Raw genomic sequence first — 19,626 nt, 5'->3', positions numbered from 1 at the left:
GAGACAAATTCAAACTGTGCGGCAAAGCAGCTCTTAAAAGTCAATAGCTCAATTCAGCTAGCGCGTGAGTCAGCTCAGCTCAAGTCATTTAAGTTCAATATGCAAAGTTGATCAATTATGAAACAAGTTCATTTCAGATATAAGCAGCTCCCCAGCAAACAAAAATGTTCTAATAATGTTTTTGTAATGTTAGCATTAGTTATGTATATATATATATATATATATATATATATATATATATAAATGGCACCTGCTGCTAAGTGTTATGAGTGAATTATAGGACATTGATCCGCAGTTGCAACGGTGTTCTGGATGGTTGCTAGGTGATCACATTAGTTGTAGCTGTTTTATGTTTTGGCAAATTGGTGTGAATTCATATTAACTTTTCATACAATTTGCTTAAGCTCCATTATAGTTGGTTTAGGGGCTTTAGAAGTTGACTTTCATGCTTTATTTTTTTTTTGAACATATGCATTTTGTACAATTTAAATTTACAAATTCAATTTGAAGTGCAAGCAGGGATAGCTAAAGATGATGCCATGACTTATTGCAAATTAAATTTAGAGTTTGAGATTGAAATTAAATATTTGTGATTAAGGATTAAAAATTCAAAATGAAGTTTGCAATAGATTACAATTAAATTACTTTTTTCTTTTTTTTTTAACTATGAATTGTAAATTAAGAATTGAGATTAATGATTTAAAGGTTCAAACTTGACTGATCTCCAAACCATGTGGCAGTGGCAACAGGAACAGGAAGTCAAAATGTAAAATAGTTTGGTTTTACTATCCACTGTGAAGTGTCCAGATCACATTAATAATAATTTAAAGGCGCCTCTTCTCAACAAGCTGCTTGATTTGAGGTATCATTCATGTCTGTTACCTCCCAGATATCTCTGTCTCTCCCTCTTCTGGTACTTTATGGGATGCACAGCCCACTAATGGCTAAATGATGTGAGTTTGACTAATTAGTGAGGCAGGTATTACAGCTAGGGTTCTTCGACATAGTTCATCCTTACCTGTAAATGTGAGCAATATTAATAGTGATGCTTGGCTTAGCAATCTTTAAAGTACAGCAGACCACTCAAGACAAAGCATGCATGATTTCTCACAATAGCAGGTTTGCTAATAGTTTGTGAGCTAATCTAAACAACATCTGAGGCTAAAGACCAGCATGCAGTTCACCTGACCCCACTTCACCTTTGTCACTTAAAGTATTTTTCACATCAAAGCTGGCAGAAAAGAAGGAACATTAGGGATGTTAAAAGGGGAGGAACACAGCAATTGAAATTCCTTTGTGAGCAGCAGAACGGCCTTTGACAAACAGTTCACTTGTAGTATGTAGTGGATATTAAAGCGCTGTGCTGCCAGTTCATGAACTCCGGACAGAATCCTGCTTTCCTAACCTGCATATTTATAGAAGATAGGCTAATGAAATTTTAATCCCATTAGAGGAAAGTCCATAACAGACTTCAGAGGCAGCCCTTCATCACAAAACCGTGTTTAAGTGCATATGTTTTCATACTTCAGCTTGTGTTACTTCATAGTTTTGATCACTATTTAGGAAGAGAAAGAAAAGAAGCAGGGCAAACACTGAGGGGGACAACTCTCCACCAATAATAAGATATGACCAAATTGTCCCCAGTTTGATATTTGACAGTATTTGACATTGATGTTTAATATTTAACCGTTTTAAAAGTTATATCTTAAATTTTGTATGGCCAAATTGACACCACATTGACAATATTTGACAAAGATTTAAGTTAATTTTACTTTTTTGATGGCCAGAGTGCCCCCCCCCCCCCCAACATTTGACAAAAAAAAAATTTGAAAAATATGTTTTACTTTTACATTTTTAATGGCTACATTGTTTCCCTCCAATATTTAATATTTGACAATATTTGACAAGAAGTTTTGAAAGATAGATACAGTTGAAGTCAAAACTTTACACACACCTTTCAGAATCTGCAAAATGTTAATTATTTTACCAAAATAAGAGGGATCATGCAAAATGCATGTTATTGTTTATTTAGTACTGACCTGAATAATATATTTCACATAAAAAATGTTTACATATAGTCCACAAGAGAAAATAATAGTTGAATTTATAAAAATAACCCCGTTGAAAAGTTTACATACACTTGATTCTTAATACTGTGCTGTTACCTGAACGAACCAAAGCTGTGTTTTTTTGTTTTGTTTTTTTGTTTAGTGATAGTTGTTCATGAGTCCCTTGTTTGTCCTGAACAGTTAAACTGCCTGCTGTTCTTCAGAAAAATCCTCTGTATTTGAACCCTTTCCAGCAATGACTGTATGATTTTGAGATTCATCTTTCCACACCGAGGACAACTGAGGGACTCATGTGCAACTACTCATCTTCATTCTGTTTAAAAGTTCTTAATGCATGGCTTTTCCTTCTGGAGCATCAGTTTGAAGGTTTGAACCTTCTGTAATAGTTGCAAATGAGTCCCTCGGTTGTCCTCAGTGTGGAAAGATGAATGAATCTGGTGGCATTTTCTTGAATATTGGTAGGCAAGATGGTTTTGTACCCTTCCAAATTCATTCTGCTACTGTCATCATACATTAAGTCATCAGTAAAGTTGAGAGGGCCTGTTCCAGAGACAGCCATGCATGCCTCTGCCATGACAACACCTCCACCATGCTTTACAGATGAGGCTGTATGCTTGGGATCATTGCAATTCCCTTTTTTCTCCACATTTTTGATTTCTCATCACAGATAAAAGTTCATCTTTGTCTCATCGGTCCATAAACACAGTTCCAAAACTCTTCTGGCTCACCTTTGTGCTTTATTGCAAACTCTAATCTTTCCTTTCTATTTTTGGTGCTGGTCAGAGGTTTGCATCTTGCTGTGTAGCATCTGTAATTCTGTGTCAAAGTCTCCTGAGGACAGTAAATTGTCAGAGCATCACCCCAGCTTTCTGGAAGTTGTTGGTGATTTTACAGACGTCTTTTAGGATTCATTTTCACAGCTTTTATGATTTGTCTGTCATCAACTACTGTTGTTTTCTCAGCCGATCAGGTCGTTGTTGGTTGCTGGTGTCGCTGGTGGTTTCCAAACTCTTGATTTCTCCATGCCCTTTGTTTTTGCTAGAGCTCTAACTGACTTCCTCTTTTCTTTTTGCATTAAAATTGCTTGCTTTTCTCTCAAAGTCAGCTCCCTCGTCAAAGCAACGCAAAAGTAACGTAACGCATTACTTTCCATAAAACGTAGCTAAGTAACATAATTAGTTACTTTTTAGGGAATAACGCAATATTGTAATGCATTTCTTTTAAAAGTAACTTTCCCCAACACTGATCAACACTGCTATTTTTTTCCCCCACATAATTGACATTTGCCTTCTGTTTATAACTCTTTTTCTCCATGTGCGCTGGAGCAACATCAAAAGTGTACAGGAAGTAATTACAGATTTGTGCACATTAATATAAAAATAACTGAAGGGGTTCATAAATCACAAACATTTATTGATTTTATTGGCTTTACAATCCTTGAGAACAGAAGAAAAGCAAAAAGTCAAATACAGAATTGAAAGATATTTTAATTAAAGTAATGACGGTGTAAATCAAACAATTATTTTGATCTGTCTTTCTGCCGAAGGCTGGACGATTCCAGCTTGCTACTACTGAATCTAAAAACCTCCGTAAAAGAAATGAAATTGAAGAAAACCACTGACCTATTGTCTGTGCATTAACAAATTTCCAAGACATTTTCATATTAAATGTAATCAAATGTATTTAATTAGAACATTTATTAAATTTGCATCCATAGACATGATCTTTTTCCTTATTCCTAAAAGATCATTAATATAATCTGTAAGTGGATGTGATAGCCTCGGTCACTGCCTCACGATGCATTTTATTAGAATGAGGCATTAAAGCATGCATCAGCATACTGTCAGCAAAGCTGCATTCCATTGCTTAACTATGGACCGGTAACAGGCATGACAGACAAACCAACAGCCAAAAATGGCTCTGAATAACTGTTTCGTGTACTTATTCAGTAAATGATGCTTGGCTCTCTTTTAGAACACTGCCCGGTGAATGTATAACGCTTTGCCTTCTTCATCAAAAGCCATTTGTCCAAAGCATCCACCCAATTACAGGAGAGGGGAGGACTGGGAAGAGAGTATGAAAGCCTGGATGGGAATAAAGTGCTCACACTGGTGGAGGTAGGGGGTAGTACACTACAACACTCAGCACAGACACTCTTCTTTGTAAACGTCAATCCTCACTGTCCTGGAGTGTGAGAGTGTGTCTGTACACATGAGAGTCAGAGGCCCAGAGATGTGCGCACGATCTGCTTAGCTAGTTGGTTGAACTGCTCTCTGTCATCGCGCCACATCTTCGAGGCGTCCACGTTTGCTCCGCTCTCATCATTGGGCTCTGTTGAAGCAGATGATATTTACAATTATTTAAGGACAGGCAATAATAGGATGTAAATTATAAAAGGTATTAAAACATTTACAATCTAGGATTTACCACCACACTAATTCTCAAAATATTCTCACTAAGCGTGTTTCCATTACACTTTAAATTGTGCAAAATGAAACTGCGAATTGAAAATACGCCTAATGGAAACGCGTCAAATTTGCAAAAATGCCCATATTGCAAAAAAATATATATAATAATAATTTTACACTCACATGAGGTGGATTCTCAGGAAATTCAAAAAAGAAATAATGGAAACCGTTTTTTCACATTTACAACTCACTAAACAAAACTCATCCTAGCACTGCACAGAAGCTGCATGAAGTGACATTTAGATGTGGCATTTATACATTTAGACTGTATTTATAATTGCATAAATAATGTTATGAGTTTGTTTTAAATTCTGAATATAGAAATATGTTGGGAAATAATGTAATATGCCTACTTTTACATGGGACACTTAAAACAGCAGGTGGCAGAAGTTTGTGATTGAATCACTGAGTCATTCAAACGATTCTTTCAAAACGGCTGAATCCTTCAGGAGCGAATCAAATGACTGTTTTTATGAATGGTTTAGTGAATCGGTAATTCACCCAAGACAACTCAGATTTGGATTCGAACACAGAAACAAAACAAAAACTGCACTCTTGCTCGTGTCATACTGCCGAACTGTCAGGAGCATTTTTGCTCGCATATCTTAAAATTTCCAAGTTAGCAGCATGTATATTAAAACATAGCATTATAAGTGAATACAAAAATATATATAATGATTAATAAGAGCCAAGTGCAAAGCCGCTATGAATGGAATTGCATTCGTGATCGCAAAAGATGCTTCCAGAAACTAACTGTTACACCGGTTCTAGTAGTGGTCAAATGAATAAAACTGCGAGAATACTTTCTTGTAAGATATTATGATGTTGAATAAGTGATGCTTGAGCTGCATTCATTGCAAACTGAACTGAAGCGTCGGGAAACACTCAATACCTTATAAAGCGTATATACACAGACTATACTTGCTAAATACAAGTATTCATTTATTTTTATAAAAAAATCTTACCGACCCCAAACTTTGAAAACAGAAATAGATTGTCTGACTGCATGTTTCCCATTCCAGAGAGAAAATCAATATTAAACAAATCCCAACACCGCAAAGCAATATTAAGGCTTGTTGATTTCAGGAACCACTTTTAGGCAAGTAGGAACAATACAGCACATATTGTGATCGTTCACTGATGATTGAGTGAATGGTGACTAACCAGCAAGCATGCTGACCACAGACAGCAGGATCTTCTCCACGCTCTGCACCGGACTCCATCTCTCAGCACTGCTCTCATAGCCCATGGGGTCATCACCAGGAGCGTGCAGGATTGAGATACACACACGGCCGTCTGGGTAGACTGCAGAAAACACACCATAAACAATGTTTATAAACTTCTGCAATAGTTCAGTTCTGTTCATTTTTCCTTTGTCATTTATCATCTAGACATCTTTAAAGTCTTCATTGCCAGTTGACTAAATAAAGTTTGAATAAACTTTCAATTTGATAATATCAGCATTTTGTACACGACCCTCTTTTATGTTGAGGTTGGGAACGAACTGGCTTGTTCAGTTTACTGCATTTCATCCCACAGAATGAACTACTCTCCCAATTAGCTAAAAACGGATTGGATTAAAAATAGTTGGATCAGCAATTACGAACAGATGTTAGGATCCTTAAAGGACCAAAAGAACAGTGATTAATCTGCTAAATCAATTAATTAATTAAAGCGTTAGTTCCATGAGCACTGACCCGTGACTGGTTTCCCTTCTAAAGACGCACAAAGCAATCAAGTGATACTTTGGAAGAGTAAGTGTAAGGGACACAAGTTTATTAACCCTGGATCAGGGCTGAATGAATCCACCCCCGCATGGTATCACGGCTGATGTTATCTCCTCATTCTCTCCACAGCTGAAGACAGTGATCAGAATCTGAGCAGTCCAGCTCTGATAACCGCCTCCAGAGCCACGGCACCATCAGAGGGCTGTAGGCTGGGCTGCTGCTATCTGTGGCCTGCAGGAAGACCTTTATCTGGGCCCACTTCCCTGAACGCTGTGTCCACACATCCACCAGTGGGACCAGAAGAAATGCCCCGATCATAAAGACATTTTAGGACTCCGATTCTTAGTCTACGCTCTAAGGACTATAAATGCATTAGAAAAGTGTTCCTGCTCCTGGAGGCTCTTCTAACACTGCTAATCATAAAGCGGATAGTTTCGACTGCACAGTGATAGTTAAATATCCTAAATATATGCAAGCAAGGAAAGCTTATACAATATATTACATGAAAGATCTGTGATTGCATGTTTGTGGCCCTACCACTAAAATACAAAATTAAAAAACATCAGTAATATTGTGATATAATATTAAAATTGAAATGTTTTCTATCATATATTTTAATATGTAATGTGTTATTCATCATTACTCCAGTCTTCAGTGTCACATGATCCTTCAGAAATCATTCTAATATGCTGATTTGGTGATCAGGAAACATTTTTATTATCAATGTTGAAAACACTGTGGAAACTGATACATTTTTTTTAGAATTCACTGATAAATAGAAAGCTAAAAAAGACCAGCATTTATTTCAAATAAACCTTTGTTAAAAAAAAAAAAAAAAAAAAAAAAAAAGGTCTTCACTGGCACTTTCAATCAATTTAATGCATCCTTGCTGAATGTAGTTATTAAAAATTTTGTATAAATCTCTAATTTTTTGGTAGTATAGATAGATAGATAGATAGATAGATAGATAGATAGATAGATAGATAGATAGATAGATAGATAGATAGATAGATAGATAGATAGATAGATTGATTTTCATTATTTAAAGCACTTTGAACTACCATTGTGTGTGAAACGCGCTGTATAAAAAAAGCTCACATACACCGTGTGAATGCTGAATGTGTGTAGTACTCACTGTTCGGATGAAACATGTCACAGATGAACTTCATCTTGGGAGGGCTGAGAGGGTAGTCTGAAGGGAAACTGAGGATGGCAGGGAACACACCGCCCTCAAAACATGTGTCCTCTGGTCCCCTAAAACAAGAAAACAAGGAAAAATACCAAAAACATTAGCATACAACATATTAAATCATTTTATGCCTTGTAATGAATCTCTGTGCTGCAGCAAGGGGCAAATAAAGAAACAAATTAACAAAGCATTCCAGTAGTGACCCACAATCCCCCTAAGAAGGGGCTATAAGTGGATGTCTGGATAAGCTATTGCTGTATTAACCACAAATCCTAAGCATTTAGTAGTTTTATTACAACCTTCTTAAAGTACATGAAAGACTTACATAATGATTCACTCCAATCAGTTTTTCAGAATATAATAAAATCTTTAGCATCGGGAATTAGATGAACCTACAAGGGGGTTGCAGGGGAAGCTCAAAGTATATACCTGGATGTATACACAAACTTCAGTCAAACTGCATCTTTTGGATAATGTCCATTTTTGAGAATCACTGAAATATGAGGCAAGTTAAACTATTTACCGCCTTCGGCGTAACAACTAACACTCAAAAAGCAGTGGCAGAACTTCATGGAATCATTCTCAAAGGCCCATTTAACATGCAAATCTCTTTCTGTTTACTTACCATATCCAACTGTCTATCAAATACTGTTTCTATGGGCAGATATTGATCGGTCATCACGATGAGCAGCGCATCAAACAAACACACTTCCGTATCTAGGGAACAGCTGTCAGGGGGTTGCTAGGGACACTGTTCCTTATTTAGCTTGGCACTCGGTTTCACTTAAAAACTTATCGGTCAAAACCACTGATCAAACCACTAGTTTGGTTTACCGGAGGAGAGTCAAAATCAAAATCAGTTATCATCACTTAGTGTCCCCTCTCTGGACAAATGCTAGTGAACGAACAGCTGTGCATGCTGTGAATGAAAAGAGGCTCCGGGCAAAAACGATTTCCAGAATTGTAAAACGTGACATCAAAAACACCCCTGTAAAAAATAAGTCTCTTTTTAAATAAAAAAGGGTGTTGTATTCCATTCTAAGCCTAGAATATGTATAGGATAGCATAACATGCATGTTTTGTCACTTTACAGGTAATATTTTTACTTAAATCAGGTAAATCTGTTCATTTTGGTGTCATTTCACAGTTGAATTTGCAGATTAAAAAATACAAAAAGAAAATGCAAGAAACTCGGAAACCACTTAAGTGCAATTACTTGCCTAAATAATAAGGCATTTTCCCCTGGCAAACAACAAAATAAAAACTCACAGACTTAAACTAAATATCACAGAAACCTTGAGTGGGCTCTTTACATACGGGACAATACATAACCTACAACACCCAAGCAACTACATAGCAGCAACCTAGCAAGCCCACAGCATCATGTAGCATTTGGGACTACTCATATTTTTGCTCAGAAATAGTTCAAATGCATTTTAAATGCACGTTTGTATATATATATTTTTATTTTTTTAACAATGTATTATCTGTGTCCAATCTGTGCACAGATAAACTACACTGAATAATAATTATAATAATAAAAGTTTTACTGTTACCTTCTCTGCTGAGTCACACCAGACATGGCAGAGAAAAGCTGTTTGAACTGAATAAATTTTAACATAAAGAAACATATTTTCTCACCCACACTGAGCTCTATTTTATGAAAGCTTGTTTCTGCCACATAACAAAAAAAAATTATAAACAAAATTGCAACTACCTTATTTATACACTTTACATTTTTCACCGAATTTTTTGTTGCAATTCTGACACTATATATCATAATTATGAGAACTGAAATATAAACTAAAAAAATTCAAGTTAAAATCATTGGATTTTTTATTTTTTTGTGGATTAAAAAAAAAGCAATAGCGAATTTTGAGAGAAAGTCAGAATTATGAGACACAACCTCAGAACTTAAGATATAAAGATGACAAAAAGTCACAATTACCTAAAAAAGTCAGAATTGTGAGACATAAATTCAGAATTGTGAGTTTTAAACGTGCAATTCTGAGGAAAAAGTCAGAATTGTGATTTTCTTTTATTATTCTGTGGCTGAAAAAAATCAAAAATAAATAAATTAAAATAAATAAAATAAAATAAAACAAAAAACAGAATTCTGCAATGAAATGAAGTTAGAAATGCATGATATAAACTCAAAATTCAGACTTTTTGCAAGAAAAAAAATCTCAATTATGAGATCAAATTACTGTATTTATTTATTCAGTCGTACATTTAATAAATCTTGTGGTGGAATCAATCAAAAAAGGGGAAAAAACCCTAAACAAAATAGTCTTCTTTAGTCTATGGATAATACTTACATAATCAGAGCCTCCCATTCAAAGAAATTTTCTTCATTTGCAGGCCCTGTAGGGAAGCAATTATTATAAAAATAAATCTGTTAATCTATTATACAGATACAAATGTTATTAAGATTCTCCTGTAAAAGCAGGTCAATGGAGCAGGTCAGTAAGTGCCCTAATTCTTACCTGCTACAATCCCCTCTGGAGGGTTGAGGGTTAGTTCTGGAAAGAAAGAGATGCGTTGAGCTAACTCTATCCATATCATTATGTTCAACAGGAAATATATCTATGAAAAGGCTATTATCACACACTTGCAGTCCAGCAGTGGCAGCACTAGAGTACATTAATGAAGTATGAATATGAATTATGAATCACACGGTCAGTTTCAGTGTGTTTGAGGTTACATCTGTTCAATTATTAGCTGAAATAATTTTAATGATTCACGCTGTCAGCATATGTTGCTGAAGTTCTGGAAGTATCTACAGCTGCCAAACTGTTGCAACCAAAACCCACCCTTCACAAGCATTAGTGTAATCAATGACATGACTTACGTTTGTATTCAGCCATGAGTCGTTTTAAAGCTGTTCCAGCCATTTTCCAGCCTGGTCTAGAAACAAGTTGTTTTGACACGAAGGGTAACTGACACGATGAGAAATCGTGTTCTTCCGGGACAAAAGCGAGCAAAGAATTTCTCGTGCAGAAGATTTCCCACTCGAAGTTTACTTACGCAATCCGCATGACGTCACGTGGTCCTTTGTTTTTTCCTTTTTTTTCTTTCTTTTTTTTTTTACACTGAAACTGATATTTAGTTAAGCAGCTGAAGAAAATGAATATATTGCGCAATATATATTGACTGTATTTATATTTAATATTTATCATTTGTAATCATTTTGTTTTTATTTTTAAACTATGTATTTATTTACTTCTATTTCCCTCTTCTCTCTTTATGCATGCTGTTTGAATTTGTGTATATTGATTAAATATATTGATTTAATATTAATCGTTTATTTAACATTTGTACTTATTTAGTAATTATTTTTTTTTAAATATGTATATGTATATATATTTATTTAATATTTTTTTCTCTCTTTATGTAGGCTACGCTGCTTGAATGTATTGCGTTTGTGTTTAACAATTTAACAGAGTTTTATTTTTTATTCATAATTATTATTGTTCGGTTTATTTCGCTTTAAAAAAATCCAAATATCAATTATTATTATTTTAGTTATTCTTTAAAGCAGATGAAAAAAGGAATTGCGCAATATATATTGAATAAATTGCTATTTGGTTTCGTACTAGAGTGGAATGGCTAAGCTTTAGCCTGTTTAAATACGCAGTATGAGTGCGCTCTAGCGGATGCGTCTTAGAAGTGCAATTCTGTTTCAATGGCAACCATCACAGAGTTGATGCGCTCAATGTCGCAGAAGATTCAAGTTAAAGATTCGAGCACCTTGTTAAATAGTGTTTACAAAGTTCATAATAGAAGACACTGAACATGTATGTACAAGGCACAGCAATAAATATGGTACAGGGTCACCGTGAGGGAGTCAGTGTCCTGTTAATACTGAACTAACAACCAGATACTAACAATTATTATATTATATTATATCATAAAATGAATATAATATGATGTGTAATTCAGATAGTCCATGCATAAAAATATTTAGCAATATCATTTTTTTATTTGATAGATTTTTCAAGTATTGTATAGCTGTAACAGAGTAATCTTATAAACATAACAGTATAAACTCTTTATTGTTATTATAATATTTTATTTTATTTTTCATGTAAATTTTATTTTATATTAAAAAAAATCCTGCCAAAAATTTTTTTAATATTTGGTGGTGGGACCAGTAAAAATGTTGGCAGGTCAAATTAATTAGAAGGATTTAAAAATTGTTCAGCTGTGACAAATAAACCGAAACAAACACACACACATGCATAGGGAGGAAAATACAAGAAAAAGAATAAAATAGAGATTAAGTAGAAATTAAAAATTAGTAAGACAATAAAATGCATAAAAATGAGCTGGAAAGAGGAAAAATTAAATTATGGAAAAGTACTGCTAAACAAGAGTGCTATTATGTGATCCTTTCTCAAAGTGCTAATTTGAGTCTGAGAGATCCACAGCTTGGGTCCTTAAGTGATTTAAAGCTGACTTGTTACGTTCAGCCTCATTTTAACTACATCCAGCAAGGAATGTTGATGCAATATCATAAAAACATTAAAAATGTCATAAGAGGGTCTTAAATCCGTTGTGTGAGACACAAGTAGACAGTGAAGTGATTTAAGTGCTGAATGGGATTCCTCGGTCTAATACAAAGAAGCATTCTTTCTACTGCATTCGTAACTCATTGTAAGTGTTTGATAGAGCTCTTTGGTAGGTCGGCCAAAACACTACTCCAATAGTTGAGTCTAGATGTAACTACTACATGGATGAGTTTCTTGCTCATTATCTTAACCTCCGTTCATTGCATATTAAAGGAACAATTCGACCAAAACAAAACAAAAATCTGTCATCGTTTACTAATCTCTGAGTATTTTTCTAATGTCAAACATAAAAAGAGATATTTGGAAGAATGTCCAAGAAGCTTATTTTTGTTTAACCATTCCTTTATGCTTTTTGTATTGCTCTGTCTTGCTGTTTTAGGCCATTGTTTTATGGATTGCTCCATCAAAGCTGCAAAGGAAAACTCTTCCTAAGAGGCTCAGCAACAGTGCCTTCACAACAACCTCACGGCCATCGTAATGCAGAGTCATAAAACTGAGGTAAGAGAGGGCTTGAGTTTGACTTTGCTTTTACATATTGATTTAATGAAAAGATTAACATGTGTAATTTGTTGTTTCAAAAACCTGAAAAGTGTTTTATCCCATTCAGCTGTTTCTGTTGTGTTTCCAGCTCTGCAATCATCAGGAACCAACACACAAGAGGAAGTCATATGATCATAACTAAAACAATTTGCCATTAAAGAGGCCAAAATATTCTGTCCAGCTACTCTGGTTGTATTATATTTGAACTTTTTAATGTTGGTTTTTGTACTTAGTAATAGTTTTATGAATAAAACCATTGTGATTGTACAGTTTAGCTTCTTAGCTGTGCAAACAATACAGCATTTTACAACATATTCATATTCCTCATATATTAAATTTGATTTGACATCCAGTTAACTGATTTTGAATCTGATGTTTGTATCATCTTCTTTTAAAAGCTGTTATACGCAATATTAAATTTACATTTGCTGTAAAATAACAGCAGCCTTATTTTTTTGCACACCTATTTTATTTTATTTTTAACGTCAACAATGACAAAGCATGTAAATTGTGGTAATTTCTGCAGTCTGAATTGAATATGTTATGCTAATCTTAAAATAAATGCTTTGATTGTTCATCTTAAATGACAACATTTCCAAAACAAGCCTTGGCTAGCTTTTAAAATGAGCCTTTCTGGTCCTTGAACTTTGAATTTTGAACATTCTTTCACTTTCATATCATCTTGCCAAAGCCAGCCTGTCTAGAAATGACATTTGAACTATTGTTTCTTACTTAAGCTGTTCTCACTTCAAACCTTGAACTGTCTAATGAATTGTCTGTTAGAAAGCACTTTATACAGAAGAACAAGACATGTTTAATGTTAACTTTGGCGCCGTTATTGTTCTCACTGTACATGTTACCCATTGGTTCAAGCTTTAGGAAATATCATTGCTATGCCGATGATACTCAGCTTTACATACCATTTAAGCGCAATGACAAGTCTGCTTTACACCAACTTACAGCTTGTCTCCATGAATTGAAAGCATGGCTCACTAATGATTTTCTGCATTTGAATGACGATAAAACTCAAATTATTCTGTTTAGGCCTAATGAGAAATTCATGGTTTACAACTGGTTCAAAATGCGGCTGCTCATTTGCTCACAGGCAGTCGCAGAAGTAATCACATCACACCTATCTTGCGTTCATTGCACTGGTTACCGGTTAGCTGTCGTATTCAATTTAAAATTCTGCTATTTGTGTACAAAATTCTGAACAACCTTGCTCCTTCGTATCTTTCTGAGTTGATTGTTGTACACAATCCAGCTAGATCGCTTAGGTCACAGACTAAGCAACTGCTTTTGGTTACTAGAACTAGATTGAAATGTAGGGGTGATAGAGCCTTTGCTGTTGCTGGCCCCAAGCTATGGAACAACTTGCCTTTGTCTATCAGAACAGCTTCTTCAGAGTTTAAACGTCTCTTAAAGACCTATCTTTTTTCCCATGCTTCTAATGTTTTTTTGACTGTGTTTTTCTGATGATGTGTTTATCTATTGTGTGATTGGGTCAACGTGACTGTGTACAGAACTTTGGTAAACTACGGTTGTTTTAAAGTGCTTTATAAATAAATTTGAATTTGAATTTTAACCCTCATGTACTATTCCGGGTCAATTTGACCCGTTTAGATTTTTGAGTTGTCGGAAATATCAGTTAACTTCTGTTTTTTTTTTCTTTAAATTTTGTGACTTTTACTCATTTAGGGTCATGAACATGCATGCAAAGTTTCAACATGCTGATGTGTTAATTTGTTACGTTAGTACTGTTCCCGGGTCAATTTGACCCGCATATTTTAATGCTCTAAAGCAGGGGTGCCCAACCCTGTTCCTGGCAATCGACTGTCCGGCAAAGTTCAGCTCCAACGCTAATCAAACACACCTGAAGCAACTAATTAAGGTCTTCAGGATTGCATGAAAATTAAAGGCAGGTGTGTTTGATTAGAGTTGGAGCTAAACTTTGCCGGACAGTCGATCGCCAGGAACAGGTTTGGGCACCCCTGCTCTAAGGCAACTCTAAAAACCCAAATTAATAATATTTCTCGGGTTTTATTTTGTTATTTTAGTTTTTAATATCCTATGAAGCAAAAAAACGTAGCTTTTCCCCACTCATTTCAACACAGAAAAAATATTTTGTCAGCCAAAGTGGTAAAAAATGAGCTATCTTTTTTTTTTTTTTTTATCTATCTGGAATACTATTAAACCTATGTTGTTTTTCTTGAAATTTTGTGACTTTTCCTCATTTAGGGTCATGAACATGCATGCAAAGATTCAACATGCTGATGTGTTTTGACATGTCCAAAAAATGTTTTTGTTACGTTCGTACTCTTCCGGGTCAATTTGACCCGCCTATTTTAATGCTCTAAGGCAACTCTACAGACCCAAAATAATAACCTTTCTTGGCTATATTTTATTTTAGTTTTTTACTATCCTATGAAGCAAAAAAAAGTAGCTTTTCCCCACTCATTTCAATACAGAAAATACATTTTGTCAGCCAAAGTGGCAAAAATGAGCTATCATTTCTTTTTTCAATCTATCTGAAATACTATTAAACCTATGTTGTTTTTCTTGAAATTTTGTGACTTTTTCTCATTTAGGGTCATGAACATGCATGCAAAGTTTCGACATGCTGATGTGTTTTGACATGTCCAAAAAAATAATAATTGTTACGTTCGTACTGTTCCCGGGTCAATTTGACCCGCATAGACATCCATTCAAAAGTATCTGAAATACACACAAAATAATAAATTCCTTTGTTGTATTTCAGAGCTCCTCAACTCTACTCCTGAAGTGCCTCCTAGTGTCAGTGTCTTGATGAGTTTAACAACTTTTTATTTTCAAAGTTTGTGAAAACAAAATTGGTTAGCCTTTTAACTGTAAGTCACAGTTTTTGAGCATAGACATAAAAATGACTATTCTGGCTAAAATTGTTATAAAACTTGAATACTTCAGAGCACAGGCTTGAGCACTTAAAGGTGAAACATCACAGGTTATTGTAGACGTAAAAAACAGTTATAGAAGTTTAAATGTATGAAAATGTAAAATATATTTTTATATTTGATATAAAATAGCAATTTTACAAAACATGTTTACCACCAAATCTTCAAGCAAATCAAAGCCAATCATCTGAACAAGTTTTGTGCCAAATTTTAGGTTGATATCTCAAAAAAATTCACTTTTAAGTACGATTTTGTGGATGCAGTACCAACCTTTTCCACTAGATGATATACAGGGACTCTTGATTTCCAATTATTGTTTGAGTGTTCTTAACTATATATTTCCATAATGTTTTTAATATTTATGAAGTAGACATCCTATTCAAAAATAGTTTGGGCAGTGATTTTAATATTTGCTTTGAATTCTATCTCTAAAACACATAAAAACATACATATAGAATACAAGTGTGTTTGGCACCATATCACAAATGGAGAATCTATCGCTATTTATCTATTACTCTGTTATTTCTTTGAAAAACCATCACCAAATATGAAAACTAGAGTCCGAATCCTTTCAAATGATATATCATTTGTCAAGATGACTTTAGGTTTAGACCAAGATATTATTGTTGCAAATGTGCAATTGCAAACATCTCACAGGTCTGGGGGAATGGCAGTCAAAAATAGTGGTTAAAAACATTTTTATAAATCATAAATTCAGATATTCATTCTTTGAAATGTGAGAAAAGTACTGATATTAAAAGTTTATTGATTTTACTTGATTGTATGTTTTTTTACATGTCGTAATTTTTGTGGAATTACATTGAATCGAATACGGGTCAATTTGACCCGGACCATACAGGAAGTCACCTGTTTTTGAACAGGACATGAGGGTTAATCATTCTCTCTTGAATTTCTTAAGTGCTTCTCATTATGAATCTCAGTTGTGTTGTTATATGTTTGGCTTTCTTTCACCTTAAAGCAGCAAAGCTAACAAACACTGTAAACATCATCCATTGCCAAGTTCTTCAAATTTCCTACTTTTCCTTAAAAGGTAAGTCACTTCATACTCACTCAATACTTCACTTGATTTGTTTAGCTTTTCGCACTGAATATTATCACACATCAAAGGAAATAAAGCAGTTTGTTGAAAGGTTGATGTTGAAGTTTTCCCAGAGCATTGTCAGGGTACATTTTCTTTCAGTAAAAGGTTATCATCAGCAGATAGATCATGTGAAACATTTTGAATAAATATGAGCGGACAAATATTTACTTGCTCTCCTGCTGCTAAGCTGGAACCACGTTCCACAGAGGACAAATATATCCGAACACATATGACCCTCTAAAATAGTGTGTACTTATGCATGTATTCAGGATTTTTATGAGAACTGAATGTGCACATAGATAAATGATAGATAACAAACATTTTGTTCTTCTTTAGTAATGTTTTAACTCAGTATACATGTAAGTTCCTGTTTTTGCATGTCCATGGCTAAGTAAAGCCACAGCATAATTGCTGTGCTTTTGACACTGTAAGTGGATTCATATGCACCTTGTAATGAGATTTTGTCTAGTAAGGTGATGACGTTCTCTTACTAATGTAGGCAAATCTTAATGCTCCAGTTACTCTGAATGGCTTCAGTCCAAATGAGTTTTTGGATGAGTCTCAGGAGACTATGTGAACAGCCTGTGCTTCACTCAACTTTAATCTAGCACATATTTCCCGTTCCCTCCTTCCGTTCTCCTTCAGACACACTGTCAGGACTAATTCCTGAAATACTGCTCTTCCACTAAGAGTAAAACTAAGTATTAAGACATAAGACTTCAGTATGCTTTGAAGCCAAACTTGGGTCCAGATAGGAGTATTATTCCTTTCCTACATTGTATTGTTTTTCACTAGCTGAAAATAAAGAACTGTTCACCTAGAACTAAAAATTCTGCCATTTTTACTTACTGCCGTGTCAGGAGTCATGACTTTTCCATACAGTGAAAGCCAGTGGTGTCTGGATTTGAAACACACACACACCTTACAAGTGGTCCTTATGACTTGGGCATTGTGTTTCAAGACGTACAATATCTTTGTGAGCAGTGAGCATTGTTATGTTTCAATGATAATCTTCCCCTTTACCATAGTTTTCAAATGTCCTTTATGTTCAAAAATATTCAAATATGACACATTCAAGACATCACACCGGGTTTAACGTTAATGATGCCAACCATTATTTCTTGTGCATCTCTTAACAACCAAAGTCGAATATGTGCACATCTGAAATTATCGACACAGTAAACTTTTCAGTAAGTTTTTAGAACAATAGGAGTATAGTGCATACGTCACATAGACTGTTTTTAAGGAACAATTTTGTCATTTAATTACTTTCATTGTATGGAAAAAACAGCTTGGACTTCTCAAAATATCTCCTTTTGTTGTCAACGAAAGGAAGAAATATTATGATGCCATCATATTTATAATAAAAAGTGCATAATGCTTTTTGAAGGAGATGTTTACCAGACTATTGTCACTGCACTTTTCTGTGCATTGAAAGTCAAATAATAAAAAAAAGTCCATAAGACTTTCATTTTAAGTTGCACAAGTCACATGGACTATTTTTATGATTCAGTTTTGTCATTTAATCACTTTCATTCAGTTTTCACTTGCAAAAAACATAAATTTGACAGAATTGTGTAGTAAAATTACATATAATGTGATGTTAAGCCATTTACAGTTCTTCGCTGTATAAACTGACAGAAATTGGTCTAGGATTTATTCTAAAACAGTTTTCACTCAGAAATTGCTAGTAAATTTCTGAAATTATTACAAAGAAATTTTTAAGTGCAAAGACTGAAATTCAATTTTCTTGTCATTATTAACATCTTTGAATTTTTTACAGTGTATAAGGTCATTTACAGTTACCTATTAACAAGCTTTTACTGTTTTTATGTAATATTATAAAAAAAAATTGAATGCATGATGATAAAAATGATGATAGCCACAGCCATATCACCCTGCAGCCCAAGACTGGTTGCCCACTGAAGCTAAGCAGGGTTGAGCCTGGTCAGTACCTGGATGGGAGACCTCCGGTGAAAACTAGGTTGCTGTTGGTAGAGGTGTTAGTGAGGCCAGCAGGGGGTGCTCACCCTGTGGTCTGTGTGGGTCCTAATGCCCGGTATAGTGACTGTCAAATAAGTACTGTCAAAAAGCACCGTCTTTCGGATGAGACGTTAAACCGAGGTCCTGACTCTCTGTGGTCATTAAAAATCCCATGGCACTTCTCGTAAAGAGTAGGGGTGTAACCCCGGTGTCCTGGCCAAATTCCCTCCACTGGCCTCTATCATGGCCTCCTAATAATTCCCATACACTTGATTGGCTCTATGACTCTCTCTCCTCTCCACCTGTAGCTGGTGTGTGGGGAGCGCACTGGCGCCGTTGTGCTGTGGCTGCCGTCGCATCATCCAAGTGGATGCTGCACACTGGTGGTGGTTGAGGAGAGACCCCCCCCACATGATTGTAAAGCGCTTTGGGTGTACAGCTATACACAATAAAGCGCTATATAAATGCATCATTCATTCATTCATTCATAAAAAGGTGCACTGCTTATTTGCGAGACATTTTAGTAAAAAATATAACGTCATCTTTTTTTATTATGATCACAAGTTCAGACAATATTTGATGTACAGCCTGTCAACTGTATTCAGTATTAGTGTCTCTGACTATACAAACTACAAAATTCTCTACGAAGTAGCAAACTATTAAAAAAACATTTATGTTCCTGTTTTTACAGCACCATACAGCATGCGCAGGTGCAGTACCTCACATTCCTTAATTGGTGTTAGTCTTTGCCGGAATGAGAGTCTGCAGACTCCAAAGTATATTGTTGGTGAGTAAACAGTCAAAAGATATCCCAATGAATGCCTATTTGTCTTAACAATGACACTGCTGTTGCACCATATTTAGTCACTCGGTCCAAGTCTTTCAGTGTTCCCTTGTAAACACAGAATACAGCCGAGATTCCAGGCAGACCCCATTGTCCTTATATGGCACAACAGAGACCCAGTAGAGTTGTGCATCTCTGCTTCTCTCTCGCAACCTCTCACTTTCACTCTCACTATACACCCCCATCCTCCATCCGTCTCCAAG

At 35.1% G+C, this 19,626-nt stretch overlaps 1 protein-coding gene across 1 annotated transcript; it reads right to left on the bottom strand.

Moving 5' to 3' along the window:
- Positions 1-3,463: 3,463 nt before the first annotated feature.
- Positions 3,464-10,476, bottom strand: LOC306879039 (ubiquitin-conjugating enzyme E2 G2-like). The gene is made up of 6 exons (XM_079431724.1): positions 10,305-10,476; positions 9,940-9,975; positions 9,772-9,817; positions 7,400-7,518; positions 5,702-5,842; positions 3,464-4,400 (listed from the first exon to the last, which is right to left on the bottom strand). Exons 1-6 carry the CDS (start codon positions 10,345-10,347, stop codon positions 4,288-4,290), a joined length of 498 nt encoding a protein of 165 aa, XP_079287850.1. The 5' UTR covers positions 10,348-10,476; the 3' UTR covers positions 3,464-4,287.
- Between the last annotated feature and the right edge of the window lie 9,150 nt (positions 10,477-19,626).

Source organism: Barbus barbus, assembly GCF_936440315.1.
Source record: "Barbus barbus genome assembly, chromosome: 13".
NCBI classification, from domain to species: Eukaryota; Metazoa; Chordata; class Actinopteri; order Cypriniformes; family Cyprinidae; genus Barbus; species Barbus barbus.
The sequence above is the reverse complement of the archived record's forward strand: the minus strand, read 5'-3'. Positions and strand labels throughout refer to the sequence as shown.